The 22,701-nt window shown below is 49.1% G+C and overlaps 1 protein-coding gene across 3 annotated transcripts in view; it reads right to left on the bottom strand.

The window, feature by feature from the left end:
* Positions 1-22,701, bottom strand: part of TMEM63C (transmembrane protein 63C) — an 80,326-nt gene that overhangs the window by 37,693 nt on the left and 19,932 nt on the right. For all 3 annotated transcript variants that reach the window (XM_088460861.1, XM_088460862.1, XM_088460860.1), the window contains 11 exons: positions 21,936-21,973; positions 19,829-19,971; positions 19,693-19,744; positions 19,499-19,607; positions 17,897-17,970; positions 15,970-16,050; positions 15,699-15,819; positions 5,942-6,075; positions 4,145-4,267; positions 3,899-4,052; positions 1,587-1,693 (listed from right to left, as the gene is read on the bottom strand). In XM_088460861.1, the coding sequence (XP_088316987.1) occupies positions 1,587-1,693; positions 3,899-4,052; positions 4,145-4,267; positions 5,942-6,075; positions 15,699-15,819; positions 15,970-16,050; positions 17,897-17,970; positions 19,499-19,607; positions 19,693-19,744; positions 19,829-19,971; positions 21,936-21,973 (1,136 nt within the window). The remainder of the gene's footprint in view (positions 1-1,586; positions 1,694-3,898; positions 4,053-4,144; positions 4,268-5,941; positions 6,076-15,698; positions 15,820-15,969; positions 16,051-17,896; positions 17,971-19,498; positions 19,608-19,692; positions 19,745-19,828; positions 19,972-21,935; positions 21,974-22,701) is intronic.

Below are 22,701 nucleotides of genomic sequence, written 5' to 3' on the forward strand. Positions count from 1 at the left end.
ATGTCACGGGCGGCCCTCAGTGATAACATGCCTTTCCACTAATGGCACCATTGGGGCGGCCCTCAGTGATAACATGCCTTTCCACTAATGGCGCCATTGGGCGGCCCTCAGTGATAACATACCTTTCCACTAATGGCACCATTGGATGTCACGGGCGGCCCTCAGTGATAACATGCCTTTCCACTAATGGCACCATTGGGGCGGCCCTCAGTGATAACATGCCTTTCCACTAATGGCACCATTGGGCGTCCCTCAGTGATAACATGCCTTTCCACTAATGGCACCATTGGATGTCACGGACGGCCCTCAGTGATAACATGCCTTTCCACTAATGGCACCATTGGGCGGCCCTCGGTGATAACATGCCTTTCCACTAATGGCGCCATTGGGCGGCCCTCAGTGATAACATGCCTTTCCACTAATGGCACCATTGGGCGGCCCTCAGTGATAACATGACTTTCCACTAATGGCACCATTGGATGTCACGGGCGGCCCTCAGTGATAACATGCCTTTCCACTAATGGCACCATTGGGGCGGCCCTCAGTGATAACATGCCTTTCCACTAATGGCGCCATTGGGCGGCCCTCAGTGATAACATGCCTTTCCACTAATGGCACCATTGGATGTCACGGGCGGCCCTCAGTGATAACATGCCTTTCCACTAATTGCACCATTGGGGCGGCCCTCAGTGATAACATGCCTTTCCACTAATGGCACCATTGGGCGGTCCTCAGTGATAACATGCCTTTCCACTAATGGCGCCATTGGGCGGCCCTCAGTGATAACATGCCTTTCCACTAATGGCACCATTGGATGTCACGGGCGGCCCTCAGTGATAACATGCCTTTCCACTAATGGCACCATTGGGGCGGCCCTCAGTGATAACATGCCTTTCCACTAATGGCACCATTGGGCGGTCCTCAGTGATAACATGCCTTTCCACTAATGGCGCCATTGGGCGGCCCTCAGTGATAACATGCCTTTCCACTAATGGCACCATTGGATGTCACGGGCGGCCCTCAGTGATAACATGCCTTTCCACTAATGGCACCATTGGGGCGGCCCTCAGTGATAACATGCCTTTCCACTAATGGCACCATTGGGCGGCCCTCAGTGATAACATGCCTTTCCACTAATGGCACCATTGGGCGGCCCTCAGTGATAACATGCCTTTCCACTAATGGCACCATTGGGCGGCCCTAGTGATAACATGCTTTTCCACTAATGGCACCATTGGATGTCACGGGCGGCCCTCAGTGATAACATGCCTTTCCACTAATAACACCATTGGGCGGCCCTCGGTGATAACATGCCTTTCCACTAACGGCACCACTGGATGTCACGGACGGCCCTCAGTGATAACATGCCTTTCCAGGGGGACATGGCACCAAATTGTTGTATGTGAGAAGATTATCACACACAAACAACAGTGACAGGAGGACTTTAGGAGAAGATAAAGGATTAAGGGGAAGAGAACACAAACAATGACAACTCTTACACACAAGTACTATGACAGAGGACACTGATAATGGACATGAGAGATAAGAAGATTCGGCAGAGATAAACGTACACGACATCTTATTACCTGGTCCAGTGACACTCCAAGAATGCAGAATAATATACAAGGAAGGGCAGGCACACCGAGAAGATCCACAGCAGGAACGTGGGCAGGAACTGGGTTATTACTGGATTCTGGGGAGGAGAAGTTTGGAGGTTATGAGAACAGTGAGAGCCCTCTACAGTACAGTAAGGGGAGGCCAAAGAGAACAGTGAGAGCCCTCTACAGTCCAGTAAGGGGAGGCCGAAGAGAACAGTGACAGCCCTCTACAATACAGTAAGGGGAGGCCGAAGAGAACAGTGACAGCCCTCTACAATACAGTAAGGGGAGGCCGAAGAGAACAGTGACAGCCCTCTACAGTACAGTAAGGGGAGGCCGAATAGAGCAGTGAGAGCCCTCTACAGTACAGTAAGTGGAGGCCGAAGAGAACAGTCCAGGTCTAAGGGGGGATTCAATTTCCAAGATCAATCTGATAAACGGTTTCAGAACGGCACTTCGCGTCTTGCCACCATGGTAAGTTTGCCCTCACACCCCATAGAGGCATGAGGAAACATTGCAAAGTCGGCACTACAGTCACTGACTTGATATGTGCGCAGCTGCGCATGGCGGCAGTGCCGGACTCCACGTCTCGCAGAATTGATTTCCCCCCTAAGAGTCATACCCTGGGGGTCTCGGGGCCTGATTCAGCAAGGTTCGCAACTGCGATTACGCACGCATTGCGTGTGTGCTAACCGGACACTGCGACCGGGACTGCGATTGCAGAGACTACGCAGACCCATCGCAGAGTGATTGACAGGAAGTGCCTTTTGTGGGTGGTGACAGGGGGGGGTGGTCGGTGAAACGCAGGCGTGCCAGTGTGTTAGAACACCGTTGCAGGGGCATGCATAAATTAGCCACTGCGATGCCCTACGCAGCTTAGGTACTCACTGCGTGCGATGAGGTTAGTAATTTCTGAGTAAGGTCGGAACAAGTGTGCGTGAGGCTGCGATGGTACTCACTGTTACTGATGGTTTCGCAGTCTGGCAAAGTATTATGGATGTGTGTAAGGTAAATTGGGTGTCCTTATGTGGTGCTGCGACGTCATAGCGATCGCATTGGATTAGCATATCATCGCAGTCATTGGAGGGCTGGGCCGAGAGGCAGGGTGCCATGTGCCCCCCGGGCAGTAGCGTCATGCGGGCCGCGGTGCAGACTGTGTCACTGTGCTTTAGCAGCTGATGAGAGTCAGACAGACTCTCATCGGCTGCTGCTCCCACTGCCAGAGCCGGACATCTTCCTGCTCCCGCAGTGGTTAATGGGCATGACGCGTCACTCCCATAATGCAAAGCGGCAGACGGAGGAGCCGATCTCGGCGGCGGGACCAGGAGTGGGTGTCAGGTAAGTGTGGTTTTTTTTATTATATCTCTACTGCGGGGGGGGGGGGGGACTACTACTGGGGGCACTACAAGGGGGGGAATACTACTGGGGGCACTACAAGGGGGGGGAATACTACTACTGGGGGCACTACAAGGGGGGGGACTACTACTACTACTGGGGGCACTACAAGGGGGGGACTACTACTACTGGGGGCACTACAATGGCAGGACTACTACTACTGGGGGCACTACAAGGGGGGGACTACTACTGGGGGCACTACACGGGGGGTACTACTACTGGGGGGGACTACTACTAGGGGCACTACAAGGGGAGGGGACTACTACTAGGGGCATTGCATAGGGGGGAGGGGACTACTACTAGGGGCACTACATAGTGGGAGGGGACTACCACTGGGGGCACTGCATCGAGGGACCACTGCTGGGGGCTCTATATAAAGGGCAATAGTGGGGGTACTGCATAGGGGGAAGACTACAACTGGGGCCACTATTTAAGGGGCACTGCATAAGGGTTACCACTACTGGGGGCACTATATAAGGGGCTTACTACTGGGGGCACAAGGGGCATTGCATAGGGGGGATCACTACTGGGGGCACTACTCGAGGCCTGCATAAGGGTGTCCTCCTGTGGCACAGGGTGGCACTGCATATGGGCACTACGACAGAGGGCTGCCCCTAATCTTTATTTTTACCTTACATTAATCCCATATGGACCCGCCTCCTCCCCAGAACACTTGAGGGGGGGGGGCGCCGTAGCACGCACGTTCTTTCGGGCACCCTGGCTTCACGCTACTCCTCTGCCAGGGTCGCCTGCATGCATTTGCCCCCCAGGCTAAAAGTTGGCAGCCAGCCCCTGATCGCAGTCAGACTGAGTGTGTAATCGCAGTTGCGATCCGTAGTGAATCAGACCCTCAGACCTGGGATAAAGGAGCTGAACATTTCTGGGGGCGAGAGAGTATGTCTCACCCTTAAGTTCTCCGCCGGGTAAGTGACGTTGAATCTGTCCATGGTGCTGACAATGACAGCCGGTGTAGTCAGGAAGAAGAGCAGGATGAACAAGGCCAGATTTATACCAACAAAACGAAGCCACCACTTCCATCCAGACAATGCCAGGTTCTCCCTGTTACCAACACAAACGTTACCGAGCGCACAGTTCCAGACTAGACAATCTCCTCCGAGGATGGAGTGAGGCGGAGGAGGACCGTCACTTACCAGATGACATCACTAGGTGCCGGAGCATAACGCACCCCCCACCGGGGGGACTGGAGGATCGGGGTGACAGAGGAGTGCTGTGGGGCTCGTTTGCAATGTGGCCGGTTATAGTCCTGGATAATTCTGAGGAGGAGACAACACTGATCATTCCCCAAGGTTATATGTCATAGTAACCCTACTACATTTAGCACTGGGCCGACCATCTGTCTGATGCCCCGAATAAACAGACTCCGCCCCCTTGTCCCTCATTGTTACTGGATGACGTACAGGAAACAAAACTATTCAGGACTTTCTTGGTGCTGAGACAAATCCCTACTGTGTTTCATATTTGTATTCCTGAATTTTCTAAGGCGCTATTATACACCGCGGAACAGAATAACCAGATGGCTGGAAACCTGTTCCCAGAAATGGTGCTGTAACCCATGGCAACCTATGAGACGGCTGCATTATGTTTTTAGCACTGTAAATAAATACACTGTGAATTGGAGGAATCTGCTGAAAGGCACAAAATACAGCAAACTAGGGCCCTCATTCAGAGCCGTACGCTCTGAGCAGAGTGCACGCTCTGAATGAGGGCCGCCCTCCATAAAAATGGAGCGTCCTCCTGGACGCTCGTATAGCTGTGGGTCACCACCCACAGCCTATACGAGTGTGCAGTTTGATGGCCGCGATGGTCGTGACCATCGCGACCATCGAAACTGCGAGCCGGAGCCTGCGGTTGAGGTTTTCAACCGCAAGCTCCGGAGTGATTTTGGCTCTATCAGAGCCAAAATCACTCCCACTGACATCACTAGTGATGTCAGTGGGCCGGCTTCTAACGGGAGGCGTTCCCGTGGGAACGCCCCCGTCAGGGAGGCACGCCCCCGGCACGCCCACCAAAGGGGGCGTGCTGTCAATCAACATCGACAGCACGCCCCCTTTGATCAGACACAACGAGCGAAGGACTTTCCTTCGTTCGTCGCATCTGGCGCATGCACACGACGGAGCTCCCTCCATCGTGCGCATGCTCAGTGCAGAACATCGACCCACTTGCAAGCGGACAGCCGCACGCGAGTGGGTCTGAATCAGGGCCTAGATGTGTAAGATACATTCGCCATCGGCCTGATTCTGAGCTGTTTGCAGGACGCAGCAGTAGTGACAATGCGGCAGGAGGCGTTTTGTAGACGTCTCCTGCCGGCTTTAGTGATCTGCTGCTGCGTATGAGGACTCATCATCAGATCATCTGCGAAAAACATCGGCCATCTGAATAATCAGGTTACTCAGAAAGGCTGTCTCACATCCATAGCTAGGGGTAGTAAATTTGCTTAAGTAGATGCAGACACTGGCCTCAGCACTCCCAGAAAACAAGGGCGCAACCCACCCCGCCAAACCGTTTTCAGGAACACTGGCCGGCGCCACCACCTCCCCGCCGGCTGATGGCTGCAGCTTGTCAATCAGGCTGCGGCTTATGGATACAGCGTGCGACGACGCAGGATATGTTCTACACACGTGCTGCCCCCCCGCCGCCATCGTGTATGCGTACACTCTGAACCAGGCCCAATGTCACCAGTGCGTGTTAGTGTTTAGGATTATGCTTGAAATGTGCTAGAAAAGATATGGCGACTCATTTACAAAGTCGAACATTATGTCTGTGTCAACATTGTGAATGTCGAGATATTTAGACCATGTCAACATTCTGGTGCCGACATTTGTGAATGTCAGCATTTGGTAGAACACCTGTAAGATGTAACTCCCCAAATAATCAGACGACTGAGCCCCACTCTCCCTGACGGGCACAGGCAGGGGTGGTGCACTCACACTGCCGTCATCCGTTCATCCTGGAAGGTGACAAACGTAGTCCCCAGTCTCTTCAGCGGGATCCGGTTCCTTTCAGCTGTGAACTCGTCAGTCAGCTTCTCCTCCAGCTCCGCGTAGTAATGCTCCGCCTCTACCTGGGAGCAGGAGACAGGGAAACATAGGTCAGCTCTGGCTTCTGTGACTCCTTCCAGGCTGCCATCTTCCCATGTAAGTCAGGTGACATACTGCCCTCACATCGTCCATACACTAGAAGTTTCCACCAACACACATAAGGAGGGGAATTCAGGACCTCATTCAGAGTCGGTGGCGAGCACCGATTCGCTCGTAACCGACTTGATGGCTCGGCCTGCGCACGTGCAGCGGCCGCACTGCGCGTGAGCAAGCCCCGGAGCGACAGAGAAACTCTGTCGCTCCGGAGCTCGTTACCAAAGGGGCGGCTGTCGATGTTGATCGACAGCTGCCCCCGTTTGGTAGGCGGGCCGAGGGGGTGGTTTCCAAAATGGAGGCGTTCCTTTACGAACGCCTACCGTTTTGTGGGCGGCCGCACTGACATCATCAGTGATGTCAGTGGGGAGCTTCCTGCTCCATCAGAGCAGAAAGCTCCCTGGGGCTTACGAGTGTCCAGACCCAACCTTAGGGTCTGGTCGTAAGCCCCAATGGTCGCGATGGTGATCACAGCTTAACGATCGACAAGGAGGCGGCCGTTCAGGATGCAAGCGACCGCCCTGATTCAGTGCGACCGCTTGCAACTAACGACCGCCTCTGAATGAGGTCCTCAGTCCCACGCCATCTGGCTGCTCACGTCTCCATCTATCACGATGGACAATCGGCGATAATTATTCCTGCACAACAATATGGGGAAGTGAGAGAAAATGTGTGACTATACCTCCTGGGTATGGCAAGGAAATTTCTCCAACTTCCCTCTCTCAGCGTAACTGTGATCACCTATATTTTAGTACATACACACTAGCGTATGTATCTACTTCTCACAGCGTAAGGAGAGATAGTTACATAGAAGGACGCGATCATCGTAGAAACAGCGTTCAGCATATAACACTCTCTGCAGGGGAAATGGAACAAGGAATTGAACAAAATGGCTACAGGACCCATCCCCGCACCAGAACGCTATTACAGATAACCGTAGTCCATTCTTCCAGTTACGGAGCTCATTATGGTTACGCCTGGTGTATGTGACATACATTGCTAGTAACAGAAGGCAATCAGCAGTGCATGATCCGCTCATGCGAGCCATACACAGGGCGATTTGAAAGCGTACAACACCTCGGTACGTTTTCAAATTCAGCCCGATGCATCGCATGCTGCTGTGAATGGTAAACGATGCATCTTACAAGAGGCTTCGGTTACCGAATTTAACAGCATAACGGATCTGGTAGATCTTATGGTTTTCCCATAAGATCTACGACAGCGGGGACGCGCATCGCCGTCGTACAGCATGCCAAACCACACACGATATGCACGATTGATCGTTGCGATTGATCAAAATCGTGTACATCGTCCAAAAAAATCTTACCGTGTATGGACGGCATCAGACACGTACAGGGATTGGTATTAGTGGTATAGTACATACTGCAGTGTGACGGTCATCTATACATCATGATAGGTGAGATACAGGAACTGGTTACTGTAACATTGCTGCTTATTCGCCGGGTCTCACGTGCTAATCATGTACGCTAAAGCCTATAAACACAACAGAGAGGTCCCCACCGCGGAGCTCCACTGCAGACTGGCAAAGGGCAACACTCGGCTGTGCCATCTACAGTGCATCCGGAAAGTATTCACAGTGCTTCACTTTTTCCACATTTTGTTATGTTACAGCCTTATATCAGAATGCAATAAATTCATTTTTGTCCTCAAAATTCTACACACAATACCCCATAATGACAACGTGTAAAAAGTTTTTTTGAGATTTTTGCAAATTTAATTAAAAAAAAAAAAAAACTAAGAAATCACATGTACATAAGTAATCACAGCCTTTGCTGAATACTTTGTTGATGCACCTTTGGCAGCAATTACAGCCTCAAGTCTTTTTGACAGGTCAGGACAGGTATGTCCAGCTGCATAATGCACCAAACAGCGGTTATTCACACTCGTGCTCCTGTTGTTATGTCCACATGCAAAAAATACATTTGTCTAGTGGGAAGAGATTATTGATGTAAGTGTAGAGAAGGTGCATTATGGGGGAAATAGCCGGATGAAAGATCAATAGGTCGACACCAGATGGTCGACAGACAATAGGTTTAATATAGTGAAAACGTCTGACAAAGGGTAGACAGTGCCGAAAGTCGACAGGGTTAACAGATCGACAGATTAAAATAGTCGCCCACAAATGGTCGACCCAAAAATGGTTGACTTTTTAATGCTTTTTCAACACATTTAAGGTTAGGATGAGACAGTTAGTATTAGGCATCAGGGGGAAAGTTAGGGTTAGGCACCAGGAGGGGGTTTAGGCACCAGGGGGAGGGTTAGGGTTAGGCACTAGGGGGAGGGTTAGGCATCAGGGGGAAAGTTAGGGTTAGGCACCAGGAGGGGGGTTTAGGCACCAGGGGGAGGGTTAGGCACCAGGGGGAGGGTTAGGGTTAGGCACCAGGAGGGAGGGTTAGGCACCAGGGGGAGGGTTAGGCACCAGGGGGACGGTTAGGGTTTGTCACAAGGGGGAGGGTTAGGGTTAGGCACCAGGAGGAGGGTTAGGGTTAGGCACCAGGAGGAGGGTTAGGGTTTGTCACCAGGGGGAGGGTTAGGGTTAGGCACCAGGGAAAGGGTTGGGCTAAAACAAGAAATAAATGAGTCGACTATTTGCGAGTCGACCATTTCAACATGTCAACCTTTTGACCATGTCGACCTATTGCCTATCGAACATCTGCTGTTGAGCTATCGACTGTCGATCTGATGACTGCCAATCCATTTTACCACGCCCATGGTGGCGATGTAAGGTTTGGCAGATGACACACATTTATCCCGGTGTGTGAATGGACAGGGAGGAAGTTGGGGGCGTGCTATTGCTAGACAAACCCCATCGGTGTCTCGTCACCCATCCACGATTGGTGGCACACACTGGGCCACTAGTTTTGTCTATTACACCTGGCTAAAACTGGCTGGCCCCAGTCTACATAGTTTTTTTTAATTAACTTTCTTTACTGAAGTTTCAAATGTAACAATAACATATATGCAATATTTCATGGATACAAATATAGAGACATAACGGAGTCTATAATATTTCAGATATTCTGAAGTATAAACAGTGACAGAATCAACACAAAAAAAAACACAAACATACATATCAGAAAAACAAAAAAATCCGGAACCGGACCAAACACAATTGATTTCTTAGAGGGGAATGGGAGGATGCTGGGGGAGGGTATGGGGGTCTCATACCACATGGCATTACGGAAGCAGTGAAATACGGCTTCCTTAGTAGAAGCAGGTAAAGTTTCTATGTAGCTCTGACATGTTGCAAAAAACTTTTTAGTTCTTATTTCCTTATGGAGAGAGGTCTCCAACCAATCCATATGAAAAATAAAAAAAAGAGTTTAACGGTTGTTGGAGAGCTCTGAATCCACAAATGAAGGATAGTTTTACGGACAGCTGATGAAATTGATAGTGTTCTTAGAGATGTTAAAAAATTACTCTAACACTTGTGGTAATATCCCAAAAATTGCCCATTCAGGAGTAGGAGGGGCATAATTAACTAAGTAAGTTGTGGCAAAATGCCACCCCCGCCCCCAACCAAAACCGTCTTCCAACGGGGCAGGCCCACAAACAATGATACAAGTCAGCCGAGGAATGTTGACAATTAGGGCAGCTAGGACTAGTTAATATGCCCATTAAAGGTCCTCTATGGGGAGAAATATATCATCGATGAAAAATATTGAGGTACATCTCTGTATATCTGGCCGCTGGAAAAGTATTAACAGAGTACAGCAATACAAGGAGGACATCTATGGTTAGAGAAGGTAAACATCCCAACCATTGGGCCATACCTGTACGTAGGGAAGAGTGTTCAATAGTAGGTCGGAGAAATGTATAGTACAGTATGAAGAAAGGGATGGGTATGAAATACCGGCGGCTCAAATCCCAACGCTGCAAGCGCGAACGTGCAGAATCCCGACAGCAGTGGTAAGTACACTCTCCCTTACTCTTCTCCCCCCCCCCCCCCTACCCCTCATCCTAACCCTTAGTGGTGCCTAACCCTAACCTGCCACCGGTGGTGCCTATCCCTAACCTCCCAGGGGTGCCTAACCCTAACCTGCCACCGGTGGTGCCTAACCCATAACCTGCCACCAGTGGTGCCTAACCCATAACCTCCCAGGGGTGCCTAACCCTAACCTGCCACCGGTGGTGCCTAATCCTAACCCATAACCTGCCACCGGTGGTGCCTAACCCTAACCTGCCACCGGTGGTGCCTATCCCTAACCTCCCAGGGGTGCCTATCCCTAACCTGCCACCGGTGGTGCCTAACCCTAACCCATAACCTGTCACCGGTGGTGCCTAACCCTAACCTCCCAGGGGGTGCCTAACCCTAACCTGCCACTGGTGGTGCCTAACCCCCCCCCCCCCCTTGGCGCATCCTAAACCTAACCCTCCATGGGGGGGCCTAACCCTAACCTTCCCCCCCCAATGATGCCTAATCCTAACCCCCTGTCCCCGCAGGCTAACCCTCTCCGGGGGGTGCCTAACCCCTAATTTCCCCGCGGGGGGTCCCTAAACCTAACCCCCTTCTTCCCCGGGATAACTGCACATACTTACACAGATCATCGTTCTGGATTACGGCGGTTGGGATGCCAACGCCGGTATCCTGATTCCATTCGGGATAGCAGCGTCGGCATTTTGCCGGGTGGCAGGATTCTGGCGTCAGTATATCGACGTCCGGCATCCCGTCCGCCAGCAAATTGACTGCATCCCGGAAGAAATAGTTCCTCTAGATAAAGGAGATTGTGTTAATAATTGTCCAGAGGGTTACCACAGTCCCCAGTTAGAAATTATTTAGGAACTTTATTAACATAATATTGGGCCTGGAGAAAAGAAAAACCAAATGTACCAATAAAAAGAAATTTGACTACAGCTTCAAAGTGAGACAGGAGTTTATGGGAATCAGAGTCTATAAGTTGACCCAAGGTAGAAAGGCTTCCTGCAGCCCATGTAGAAAACGTATGTGAAGCCTGGACATCCTGAGAATTTGGATTACGCAAAAAAAGGCAAATGCATAGAAAAGGATGGGTTCAATTTAAATTTATGTCACAATGACAACCATAGTTTTCTCAGTTTTCTCGCTGTTATAAGAAGGGGGTTATCAAGGGCGTCTGAAGGAATGTCTCGCTCTGCCATATGTAAAAATACGCATAAAGAAATTTGAGGTAAAAATTTTGCTCCAAGACAATATCAGTATATATTTGATGAGTCGTCAACCAATCTTTTAAATAGCGGAAGAAAGCCGCGTAATTGTATTGCAATATGTCTGGAAAATTAACGCCACCATTGTGTTTAGGTTGACACAACTTAGCCAGACCAAACCTCGCTCATTTATTGTTAGAAATACAAGTACGAAACAGAGGAGTAATAGAAAGACTATCTGTCCTAGTTAAAGGAATAGGGAGTACTGTACCTGAAGGGGGTATAGACGTTTTGGAAAATAAAACATACGCAAGAGATTGGTTTTACCTAAATAGGATAACTGGAGATGGCTCATCTTCCCCAAATCCGCAGTAAGTGTGGATAAAATGTTTCCAATATTAAACCAGACCCAGATATGGAAGCTGCCCTCTTGCGCATTTCAGTGGCAATTGTGCCACCCAAGCCGGGGGCGTACAAACCCATGCTTTAAATATAGAGCCCTTGATTTACAAAAGTTAATAAACAATCCTGAAACCGGCACAATGCTTCCCAACATGTCTAAGAGAGGTTTCAAAGATATTCTAGGGATGGAAAGATAAATAAAAACATCATCAGCGAATGCCGTATCCCTAATTTCAGCATTGAAATTTAACAGGCCAAGATTCAATTATCCAAAGTAAGGGGTCAATAGACAGATTAAATAATAAAGGGGAAAGGGGGCACCCCTGACGAGTTCCCCTATTCATCAATATGGGATCACTTCTGGTACCATATATCAGTAAAGAGGTACAGGGGATTAATAAAGTCTGGTCCGAACGCACGGGAAGATAAGACAGGAAAAGGAAAGGCCAGGAGACAGTATCCAAAGCTTTATGAGTACAGCTCAGAAACATATGGGGGACAGAAGACCTATTGTTGGCAAACACTATAGGCGCTATTGCTGTGCATATGCCTTTGACTGAATGCCGTCCACCGATGAAGCCCAACTGGTGTGGTGTAAGAATAGAAGAAAGAGACTGTAGTCTCGTAGCAATAATCTTGGAAAGAATTTTAAAATCCATATTCAAAAGGGTAATAGGACAATAAGAATCCTATAATGTGGGACTCCGATTAGATTTAAGTATCAAAGTAGTGAAAGTCTTGTTAAGGGCCGGATATAAAGGATGTTTTTTGTGTATAGAACGATATAGCTCTAATAACGTGGGGGTCAGGTCTGACTGTAACATTTTTAAAACATTCCCCAGAGAGGCCATCAGGGCCAGGTGTTTTACAAGGGTTGGGTATGTAATGCCGACAACTCAGGATTCCAGCGGTCAGAATCACGATGCCGGGATCCCGACAGGGTTAACATACAGACACTTGTTGGTGGGTACGCTAACCCTCCTCCTCTCCCTAACCTAACCCTAACCGTCCCTCTTTGGTGCCTAACCCTAACCTCCCCCTTTAGTGCCTGAACCTAACCTCCCCCTCCCCGATGCCTAACCCTCCCCTCTTAGTGCCTAACCCCTTAGTGCCTGAACCTAACCTCCCCCTCCCCGATGCCTAACCCTAACCCTCCCCTCTTAGTGCCTAACCCTCCCCTCTTAGTGCCTAACCCTAACTTCCCCCCTTAGTGCCTGAACCTAACCTCCCCCTCCCCAGTGCCTAATCCTCCCCCCTTAGTGCCTAACCCTAACCTCCCCCCTTAGTGCCTGAACCTAACCTCCCCCCCCGATGCCTAACCCTAACCCTCCCCCCTTAGTGCCTAACCCTCCCCCCTTAGTGCCTAACCCTAACCTCTCCCCTTAGTGCCTGAACCTAACCTCCCCCCTTAGTGCCTGAACCTAACCTCCACCTCCCCGGTGCCTAATCCTAACCCTCCCCCCTTAGTGCCTAACCCTAACTTCCCCCCTTAGTGCCTGAACCTAACCTCCCCCTCCCCAGTGCCTAATCCTAACCCTCCCCCCTTAGTGCCTAACCCTCCCCCCTTAGTGCCTAACCCTAACCTCCCCCCTTAGTGCCTGAACCTAACCTCCCCCTCCCCGATGCCTAACCCTAACCCTCCCCCCTTAGTGCCTAACCCTCACCCCTTAGTGCCTAACCCTAACCTCTCCCCTTAGTGCCTGAACCTAACCTCCCCCTCCCCAGTGCCTAACCCTAACCCTCCCCTCTTAGTGCCTAACCCTAACCCCCCGATACTTACCTTTGGCATGCCGGCGGTCGGTATTCTGGAGCTGGGATGTAGTCAGTCGGCATCCCGTGTGGAGGCATTCAAACAAAAACCCCTGTGGAGGCATTCTGACTACATCCTGTTTGGAGGCATTCTGACTACATCCCGTGTGGAGGCATTCTGACTACATCCCGTGTGGAGGCATTCTGAATACATCCCGTTTGGAGGCATTCTGAATACATCCCGTTTGGAGGCATTCTGAATACATCCCGTTTGGAGGCATTCTGACTACATCCCGTGTGGAGGCATTCTGACTACATCCCGTGTGGAGGCATTCTGACTACATCCCGTGTGGAGGCATTCTGACTACATCCCGTTTGGAGGCATTCTGACTACATCCCGTTTGGAGGCATTCAGACTACATCCCGTTATACAAGTATGAAGTGGAAAAATGGCCGCAGTAATTTCCTGATCTGTGATTTCCAAATCAAGAAATTCAATCTGGTCAGGGGATAAACAAGGGAATCTAGACTCCTTGATGAAAGCGTCCAGTTGGGCTGGGCCAGAGGGCACAGCAGAATATAAATCACAATACTATTTATGGAAGGCAGCAGAAATATCATGGGGGGGGATTTTTGTCAAAAAAGAGGATCCACGGCCCGTCCCTACGGACACTATATGGTTTTTACGACCATAAACTTTGGTCAGTGAAGCTCAGAGACACCCTGTACGGCTACCCCATCTGTAGTATCGATTTTGTCCAATTTTAATAGTCCAGCAATTGTTCAGTTTGAGTATAGACAAGAAAAGTCTCCTCATTAGGAGCAGAGACATACGCAGAAAAACATGGACTCATCGCGTCATGGAGTGAACTATACTGTTGTTTATTCATCTTATTACGATTAGCAATGTATGAAATAATATAACCACGCGTTTTCGAGGCCTCTCAGAAAAGGACAGGGTTGTCCCAGTGAAGATTATTATTATCAACCTATTCAAGCCAGTGATGCTTAAGATACTGTCGAAAGTTGTTAGAATGTAACAGGTAGGAAGGGAATCTCCAAACACGATGATCGGCAGCCGAAAACACCAGAGCGCGATCCGAAATAATCATATCCCCAATATCAACAGACGAAACTTCCTCATTCAGCTTGGATCGCACCTCTACGTTCGCACGCACCTGGTCGATGTTTGCGGTCTGTGCATGCGTACGCACCGCAGTACACGTGCGCAAATGGGATACGCAGAGCCATTGCAGAGTGTTCAGAGGAACGCAGGCGTGCCTGTGCGTTTGAATGCCGTTACAGGGGCGTGCATAATTAATCTCCTGCTATGGCATACGCAGCCTGACCTCAAAACACAGTCATGAAGTTTCGCAGTTTCTGAGACAGGTCAGCTCAACCACAACTGTGTGTCTGGGTCCGATGTTATCGATGTTTTCGCTGACTTGCGGATGTATGTAATGGGAAGTGGCCGGCTTTATAAGATGGTGGGCGTCTTGGTATAGTGCTGCGATCGCATTCATTTGCATAATTTAACAAAGGTGCGGGTGCGTGCGAACGCAGACGTGCGATCCAAGCGTAATGAGACCTTAAAAGCTATTTGCCACTAAGATATAGTCGATCCGCAAGAAGGAACGATGGACACCTGAATGGAAAGTAAAAGATTTGTCAGTGGGGTGGAAGAGTCTCCAAGTATCCGTTAAGTGTATTTGCAACATAGAATTATTGAAAGCAGTCCGAGAAGGAGAATTAAGGTTAGAACGAATAAGGGAAATTGTCTAAAGCTGGATCTCAGACAGTATTCTTGTCGCCTTTTAAAATAAATGTAACAATTTCACGTTGTTCTAACATTTGGGATATTTGACAGAGAAAAGCAGATGTCTGAGTGTTGGGATCATAGCCATTGAGTATAGTATAAGGAGTATCACCAATTTTTGATACCCGAGAGCAGATAACGACCTTCCGGATCTAACACTGTGTCTAGAATCTTATAAGAGAGACGTTTTGCAAAAAGAACAGCAACCCCCCTAGATTTCGTGACAAAAGGAGCTGGATCACATTCCCCGGCCACGAAGAACTTTATTAAGAGTTCTGTCCTCTCTATTTGCTGTTAAAGAAAGGAGACAAAGAAAAGCTGGAAAACAGCAGGAACAATACCCTAAATTATACGCCTCATCCCTGGATAGACATCTGCCCCCCCCCCCCCCCCCGGGAATAATTTGCTTCATTTGAGCCCTCAATATAAGACTATACTCACTTTCTGGAACCCGCAGCAGTCACAGGGGCAGAGCCGGGCACACGGATGTGTTGTAATCAAAATCCTCCCTTCTTTCTGAGACCGTCCAGCAAAATACACACGGCCTTTCATAGCCCGCCGCCTGAGAATCACAAAACAGTCACACTGAGGAGCCAGTACACATGGGGAGGGTATAGGGGTGTGTGAGATGTAACAAGAGAGAGATAATGGGGGTTATGAGACCCAGGGGATTGATAAGGGGACTAAATAATTCACATCATGGTCTCCTCACCTTTCCATGTCCAGCTTCATCAGTCGCCGGACGTCATAGCTGAACTGGACATCGGTGACTGTGCAGCTAGGATACGCCTCACTAAGACAAACACCAAGTTACATCTCAGTCGTTTTGTTTTATAATCTGACTGTCACAGCTTCAGAAAAGTACAGTCTGAATTTTAGGGGTAGATACCCATAATCACAATCTGACTGTCATGAGAAGGCACCCTTTGTCACAGTCTGAATGTCAGGAGTAGACTGCCACAGTCACAGACTGAATGTCAGGGGTAGACTGCCACAGTCACATTCTAGATGTCAGGGGGAGGTGCCCTCTGTCACAGTCTGAATGTCAGGAGGAGGAGCCCTCTGTTACAGTCTGAATGTCAGGAGGAGGAGCCCTCTGTCACAGTCTGAATGTCTGGGGGAGGAGCCCTCTGTCACAGTCTGAAAGGAGGAGGAGCCCTCTGTCACAGTCTGAATGTCAGGTGGAGGAGCCCTCTGTCACAGTCTGAATGTCTGGGGGAGGCGCCCTCTGTCACAGTCTGAATGTCTGGGGGAGGAGCCCTCTGTCACAGTCTGAATGTCTGGGGGAGGAGCCCTCTGTCACAGTCTGAATGTCAGGAGGAGGAGCCCTCTGTCACAGTCTGAATGTCAGGTGGAGGAGCCCTCTGTCACAGTCTGAATGTCTGGGGGAGGCGCCCTCTGTCACAGTCTGAATGTCAGGAGGAGGAGCCCTCTGTCACAGTCTGAATGTCTGGGGGAGGCGCCCTCTGTCACAGTCTGAATGTCAGGGGGAGGCGCCCTCTGTCACAGTCTGAATTTCAGGAGGAGGAGCCGTCTGTCACAGTCTGATTGTCAGGGGTAGACTGCCACAATCACAGTCTAGATGTCCGGGGGAGGCACCCTCTGTCACAGTCAATGTCTGGGGGAGGCGCCCTCTGTCACAGTCTGAATGTCAGGAGAAGGAGCCCTCTGTCACAGTCTGAATGTCAGGGGGAGACTGCCACAGTCACAGTCTGAATGTCAGGGGGAGGCGCCCTCTGTCATAGTCTTAATGTCAGGGGTAGACATCCACAATCACTATCTGATTGTCAGGTGGAGGCGCCCTCGTTCACAGTCTGAAATGAATGTCAGGGGTAGGTACCCTCGATCACAATCTGAATGTCAGGGATTGACAGCCACAGTCACCGTCTGAATGTCAGAGGGAGGCCCCTCCATCACAGTGTTAATGTCAGGGATAGACACCCACCATCACAATCTGAATGTCAGGGATAGATAGCCACAGTCACAGTCTGAATGTCAGGGGGAGGCATCCACAATCACAATCTGAATGTCAGGGGTAGACACCAACAATCACAGTTTTAATGTCAGGGGTACACACCCACAATCACAATCTGAATGTCAGGTGGAGGCACCCTAAGTCACAGTCTGAATGCAAGCGGTAGACAGCCACTCTCACAGTCTGAATGGGGAGGCGCCCTTCGCCACAGTCTGAATGTCAGTGTGAGGCGCCCTCCATCAAAGTATGAATGTCAGGGATCCTCCATCACAATTTTAATGTCAGGGGAAGACGCCTTCCATCCAAGTCTGAATGTCAGGGGGAGGCTCCCTCCGTCACACAGATTAAATATCAGGGGGAGGCTTCTTTTGTCACAGTCTGAATGTGAAGCAGAGGTGCTCCTGGTCCCAGTCTGAATGTCGGACGAGGTGCCCTCCATACCAGTCTGAAAGTCAGGGGGAGGTGCCGTCTGTCACAGTCTGAACGTCAGGGGGAGGTGCCCTTCGTCACAGTCTGAATGTCAGGGGGAGGAGCCCTTCGTCAGAGCCTGAATGTCAGGGGGAGGGGGAGGCACCATCTGTCACAGTGTGAACGTCAAGGGGAGGTGCTCTTCGTCACAGTCTGTATGTCGACGATGGCGCTCATAGGGGTAGAGGATACTCACTGAAAATGTTTGGTGATGAGAGAGGTATCAGAAATTTCTTGAGGAACCCGAGTGACCATCAGAGTTCGAGCCACCTGGTGACAAACACACAGAATGGAAATCACATAAAAAAAATCAAGATTTTACAGATCCTTTGCTCAATATTTTAATAATTTCTTCTTAGAGTTTGTATTCACAAACCATTAACCAACATGAAAGTCTGTTTACTATCGGGGAGATGTATCAAGCCTTGGACGGAGATATAGTGGAGAAGTTGCCAAAAACATCCAATCAGCCTCTTACTGTCATTTCAAAGACTGTGCCAGATATATGACAGTAAAGCTGGATACACACAATCTGCAGTCAGTCCGATCCCCCGACTGACAAGTTGGTCCAACAGACGGATCAAATGATTTTTTTATATATTCTTAAACAATCAGGAGACCAGATCATCAAACCATTGTACAAGTGTGTACCCTGCTGAGATCAGTGTTGGCGACTGATCTCCGGAACAGCAGCGCCAACAGGCTAATTAACACCAGGTCCCGGGCACGGCGGCGGGCCAAGATCCTGTGAGATCCAGGAATCATACGCCGTGCAGCGGGACTTGGCAGGGGGTTGCGGTGTCAGGTCAGGACCTTGGAGGATCCATTCCCCGTCAGCCATTACTGCAGAGCTCGGCAGCGGCCGTGGGTTTCCCCTGTACAATAGAAAGAAAAAATGGAGCCGTTAGCCATGATTGGCTCGCTTGTGGTGCCTTTTTAGAAAAGGGCCGCAAATAAATTCAAGATGGCCTCATCATCCGCATCGTGGTACCACAAGTGCCATCAAGTCGGGGATGGCTTGCTGGGACTTGTAAGCCAACTATAAAAGATCAATATTAGTTAACTATTTAATGACCACTAACCCCACACCCATCGCCACCAGGGGTGCGGGAAATAGCCCATTGATTTAACCTCATGAGGGGTGATTCCATTTTTTGTGGGGGTCTCGACTTCCTGAGGAATTCCAGCCCTGGGATGACCAGTTTGGGGCTGGTTAATGTTATGGCAGGAGGACTCCACACTCATTTCAGCAGATTGTTTCAGCAGATGCAGCTTGGAGGTCTACTGTATAATTGGACAAGAGTGTATGGATAGATTGGTTGTAGAATCAGTCTGACCAGTAGCTGGATCTCCTGAGGATTGGACAAGTGTGTACCCAGCTTTAAAAGCTGAGTGGTAACTTTGGGCAACTACTCCACTTTATCTCCCTCCAAGGTTTGATACAGCTCCCCCTATTAGCCTTTATTTCCAGCAAAATTGAAACTTTTTTTTATTGTTGAATGGTTTAACCAGAACTCCTGACAGTTATTTAATTGTGATTATGAAGCAATTTTATTCCAAGTAGCTCCATACAATGACTTGTTGATAACAGTAAGTGCCATAGATTGTAATGGTGAAGGGAGTTATTCATTCATATTTATAGAACTCTATGAATTAATAATAAAGTTCATTAGAACAAGGCAACTATGAAATTGTTTCAATGTGATTGTAGCAGAAACAGTCGGGTGTACTCGGGAAGCAACAATACTAGCTATGAGCGACTGTCACGTCAGGCTCCAGGAGTTGTAGGTGGTTTTACCTTATCGTCTTCCCTGTAATGTAATGAGGCCGAGTGATGACTCATACACAGCACGGTCAGCAGGAAGTAGACCAGAGCAAATACACTGTGTAGCCAAAGGAAGCGGTCCCTGTGTAGGGGGGATCACAAACATTAAGTGTCAGAAAACATCACAGGCCCTGCAAAACCAGCACACGTATAGCCCTGTCACTCACTGTGTGGGAACATTGACGATAGTAGTACGACCAAATTGTGCCGGACTGTCGCCTGCAGATCCAGAGAGACAAGGGTTATAGAGGAAAGGGTCAGGCGGAGGAGAGACCAGAGACAGGGGTTGTGGAAGGGACTCACCCAGCAAATCTCCAGAGAAGTTCACTGGCAATATGATAGACACAGAAATGACACAGACTAGTAACATCAGCACCAGCAGATGGCGCTGATAGGACAGGTAGATGATGGCATCTACTCCACATTTACTCTGAATTTCTTCATCCCTGTAGTGAGAAACCAGGACATTACTGTGGGGCTTTATATCTTCTGAATTTATCTTCTCCCTATGTACCCAATCTTTCCACCATATCTCCCCCTGCCCCAACTCTCCACCATATCTCCCCCTACCCCAACTCTCCATCATATCTAATACTGCCTAACTCTCCACCATATCTCCCCTGCCCCAACTCTCTCCCATATTTCCTGCTGCCCCAACTCTTTGCCATATCTCCACCTGCCCCAACGCTCCGCCATATCGAATACTGCTCCAACTCTCTGCCATATCGCCACCTGCCCCAACTCTCCACCATATCATTACCCAGCAACAATTCTCCACCATATCTGTCCCTGCCCCAACTATCCACCATCTCTCACAGCCCCAGATCTCCACTATATTTAATACTGTCGCAACTCTCCACCATAACATCACCTAGAACATATTCTCCACAACATCATCACACAGCCCCTATTCTCCATCACATCTCTCACTGTCCAAACTCTCCACCACATCTAATACTGCCCCAGCTCTCCTCCATATATTCTCCTGTCACAACACTCCTCCATATCGAATACTATTCAAACTCTCCACCATATCGAATACGGCCCAACTCTCCACCATATCTTCACCTAGCACCTATTCTCTACCATATCATAATCCAGCACCTATTCTCCATCATATCTCCCCATGCCCCAACACTCCACCATGTCATCACCTATCCCACATTGTCCACCATATCATTACCCAGCAACAATTCTCCATCATTTCTCCCGCTACCACAACTTTCCACCATATCACTACCCAGAACTAATTCTCTACCATAACTCCCCTTGCCCCATCTCTCTACAATATCATCCCCATGTTTATCATTCTATTATACCTCCCTCTGCCCCAACTGTCCACCATATGTCCTCCTGTCCCGATAGCCCATATCTCCAATACCTCTCCACCATATCATCCTCATGTTAATCTTTTTGCATACAGAAACGCCTGCATCTGTTTGTATCCTGTGACCAAAGAGTAGTGCAAAATGTCCTGTCTCCAAGTTCAAGCCCTCTGCCTGCTACCAAGTGCAGCACTGGTCCATAGGAAGTGGCTAGTGGGTATTTAGCCAACACCAACTAGAAGGTGTTGCAGCAGCATGACCACACATACTAAGGAGTAAGAGGTTCCAGGTGCTGGTGTAAGAACCTGGGAAACTAGCGGTTCCAGGTGCTGGTTTAGGAGCCTGGTGGTGGCAGTGGGGCTCCTGTTCACAAAGCAGTGGGAGAAGTCAGTAGCAGAAGGTTACTGATGGTAAGAGAATCCCTATACCTGAGGAGTGGTGAAGTAAGCCTATTCAGGTTGCACAAGGGAGAGTAACCTACTACGCAAATCTAGAACATCTGACAGAGTAAGGTCACCCGATCACATCCACCATGTCTCATCCTGCTTCATATCTGCACCATATGTGCCTCTTTTCCAACTCTCAAACAAGTCATCTCTTGCCCCAAATCTCCACCATATCTCCCCCTGTCCCAACTCTCCACCATATCTCCCCCTGTTCTAACTCTCCACCATATCTCCCCCTGTTCCAACTCTCCAATATATCTTTGACATATTCACCATTTTGTATCATATTTCCCACTGCGCAAACTCTCTTCCTCCTGCGATATCTCCCCCTGCCCCAACTCTCCACCATATCTCCCCCTACCCCAACTCTCCACCATATCTAATACTGCCTAACTCTCCACCATATCTCCCCTGCCCCAATTCTCCATAACTGTCCGTGCCCATACTCTCCAACATATCTCCCAACTGTCCACCATATCTCTTCCTGCCCCATCTTTGTACCATATTCCCCATACTCCAAATCTCCAATCTTTCTCCTGTCCCAACTCTCCACCTTATATACCCCTGGTTCCACTCTCCACATTATCTCCCCCTGTCTAGAATCCCACACCTAGCCCTTTCCCCAAAAGAAATTCTCACTTCATCTGATAAATGGAGCTGAGCCAGGAGCAGAATCCCTGCAAGAGAGGAGACACAAAGCATTATATACAGAAGCACACCGCCATGTGTATGATATCTAGGCTAATATAATGAATCAATTCCCTATCTGTGTAATAATACCACCATTGGGGTTATATGTCATGGCACACCACCATGTGTGCGATAACTAGGCTAATATAATGAATCACTCCACTATCTATGTAATAATACCAGCATTGGGGTTATATGTCATGGCACACCGCCATTTGTGTGATAACTAGGCAAATATAATGAATCATAACCCCAATGGTGGTATTATTACACAGATAGGGAAGTGATTCATTATATTAGCCTAGTTATCGCACACATGGTGGTGTGCCATGTCATATAACCCGAATGGTGGTATTATTACACAGATAGGGAAGTATGTCATGGCACACCGCCATTTGTGCGATAACTAGGCTAATATAATGAATATCTCCACTATCTGTGTAATAATACCAGCATTGGGGTTATATGTCATGGCACACCGCCATGTGTGTGATAACTAGGCTAATATAATGAATATCTCCACTATCTGTGTAATAATACCAGCATTGGGGTTATATGTCATGGCACACCGCCATGTGTGTGATAACTAGGCTAATAAAATGGATCACTTCCCTATCTGTGTAATAATACCACCATTGTGGTTATATGTCATGGCACACCGCCATGTGTGTGATAACTAGGCTAATATAATGAATATCTCCACTATCTGTGTAAT

This window comes from Taudactylus pleione, unplaced genomic scaffold, assembly GCF_031769625.1.
Source record: "Taudactylus pleione unplaced genomic scaffold, aTauple2 ptg000987l, whole genome shotgun sequence".
Lineage (NCBI taxonomy): Eukaryota > Metazoa > Chordata > Amphibia > Anura > Myobatrachidae > Taudactylus > Taudactylus pleione.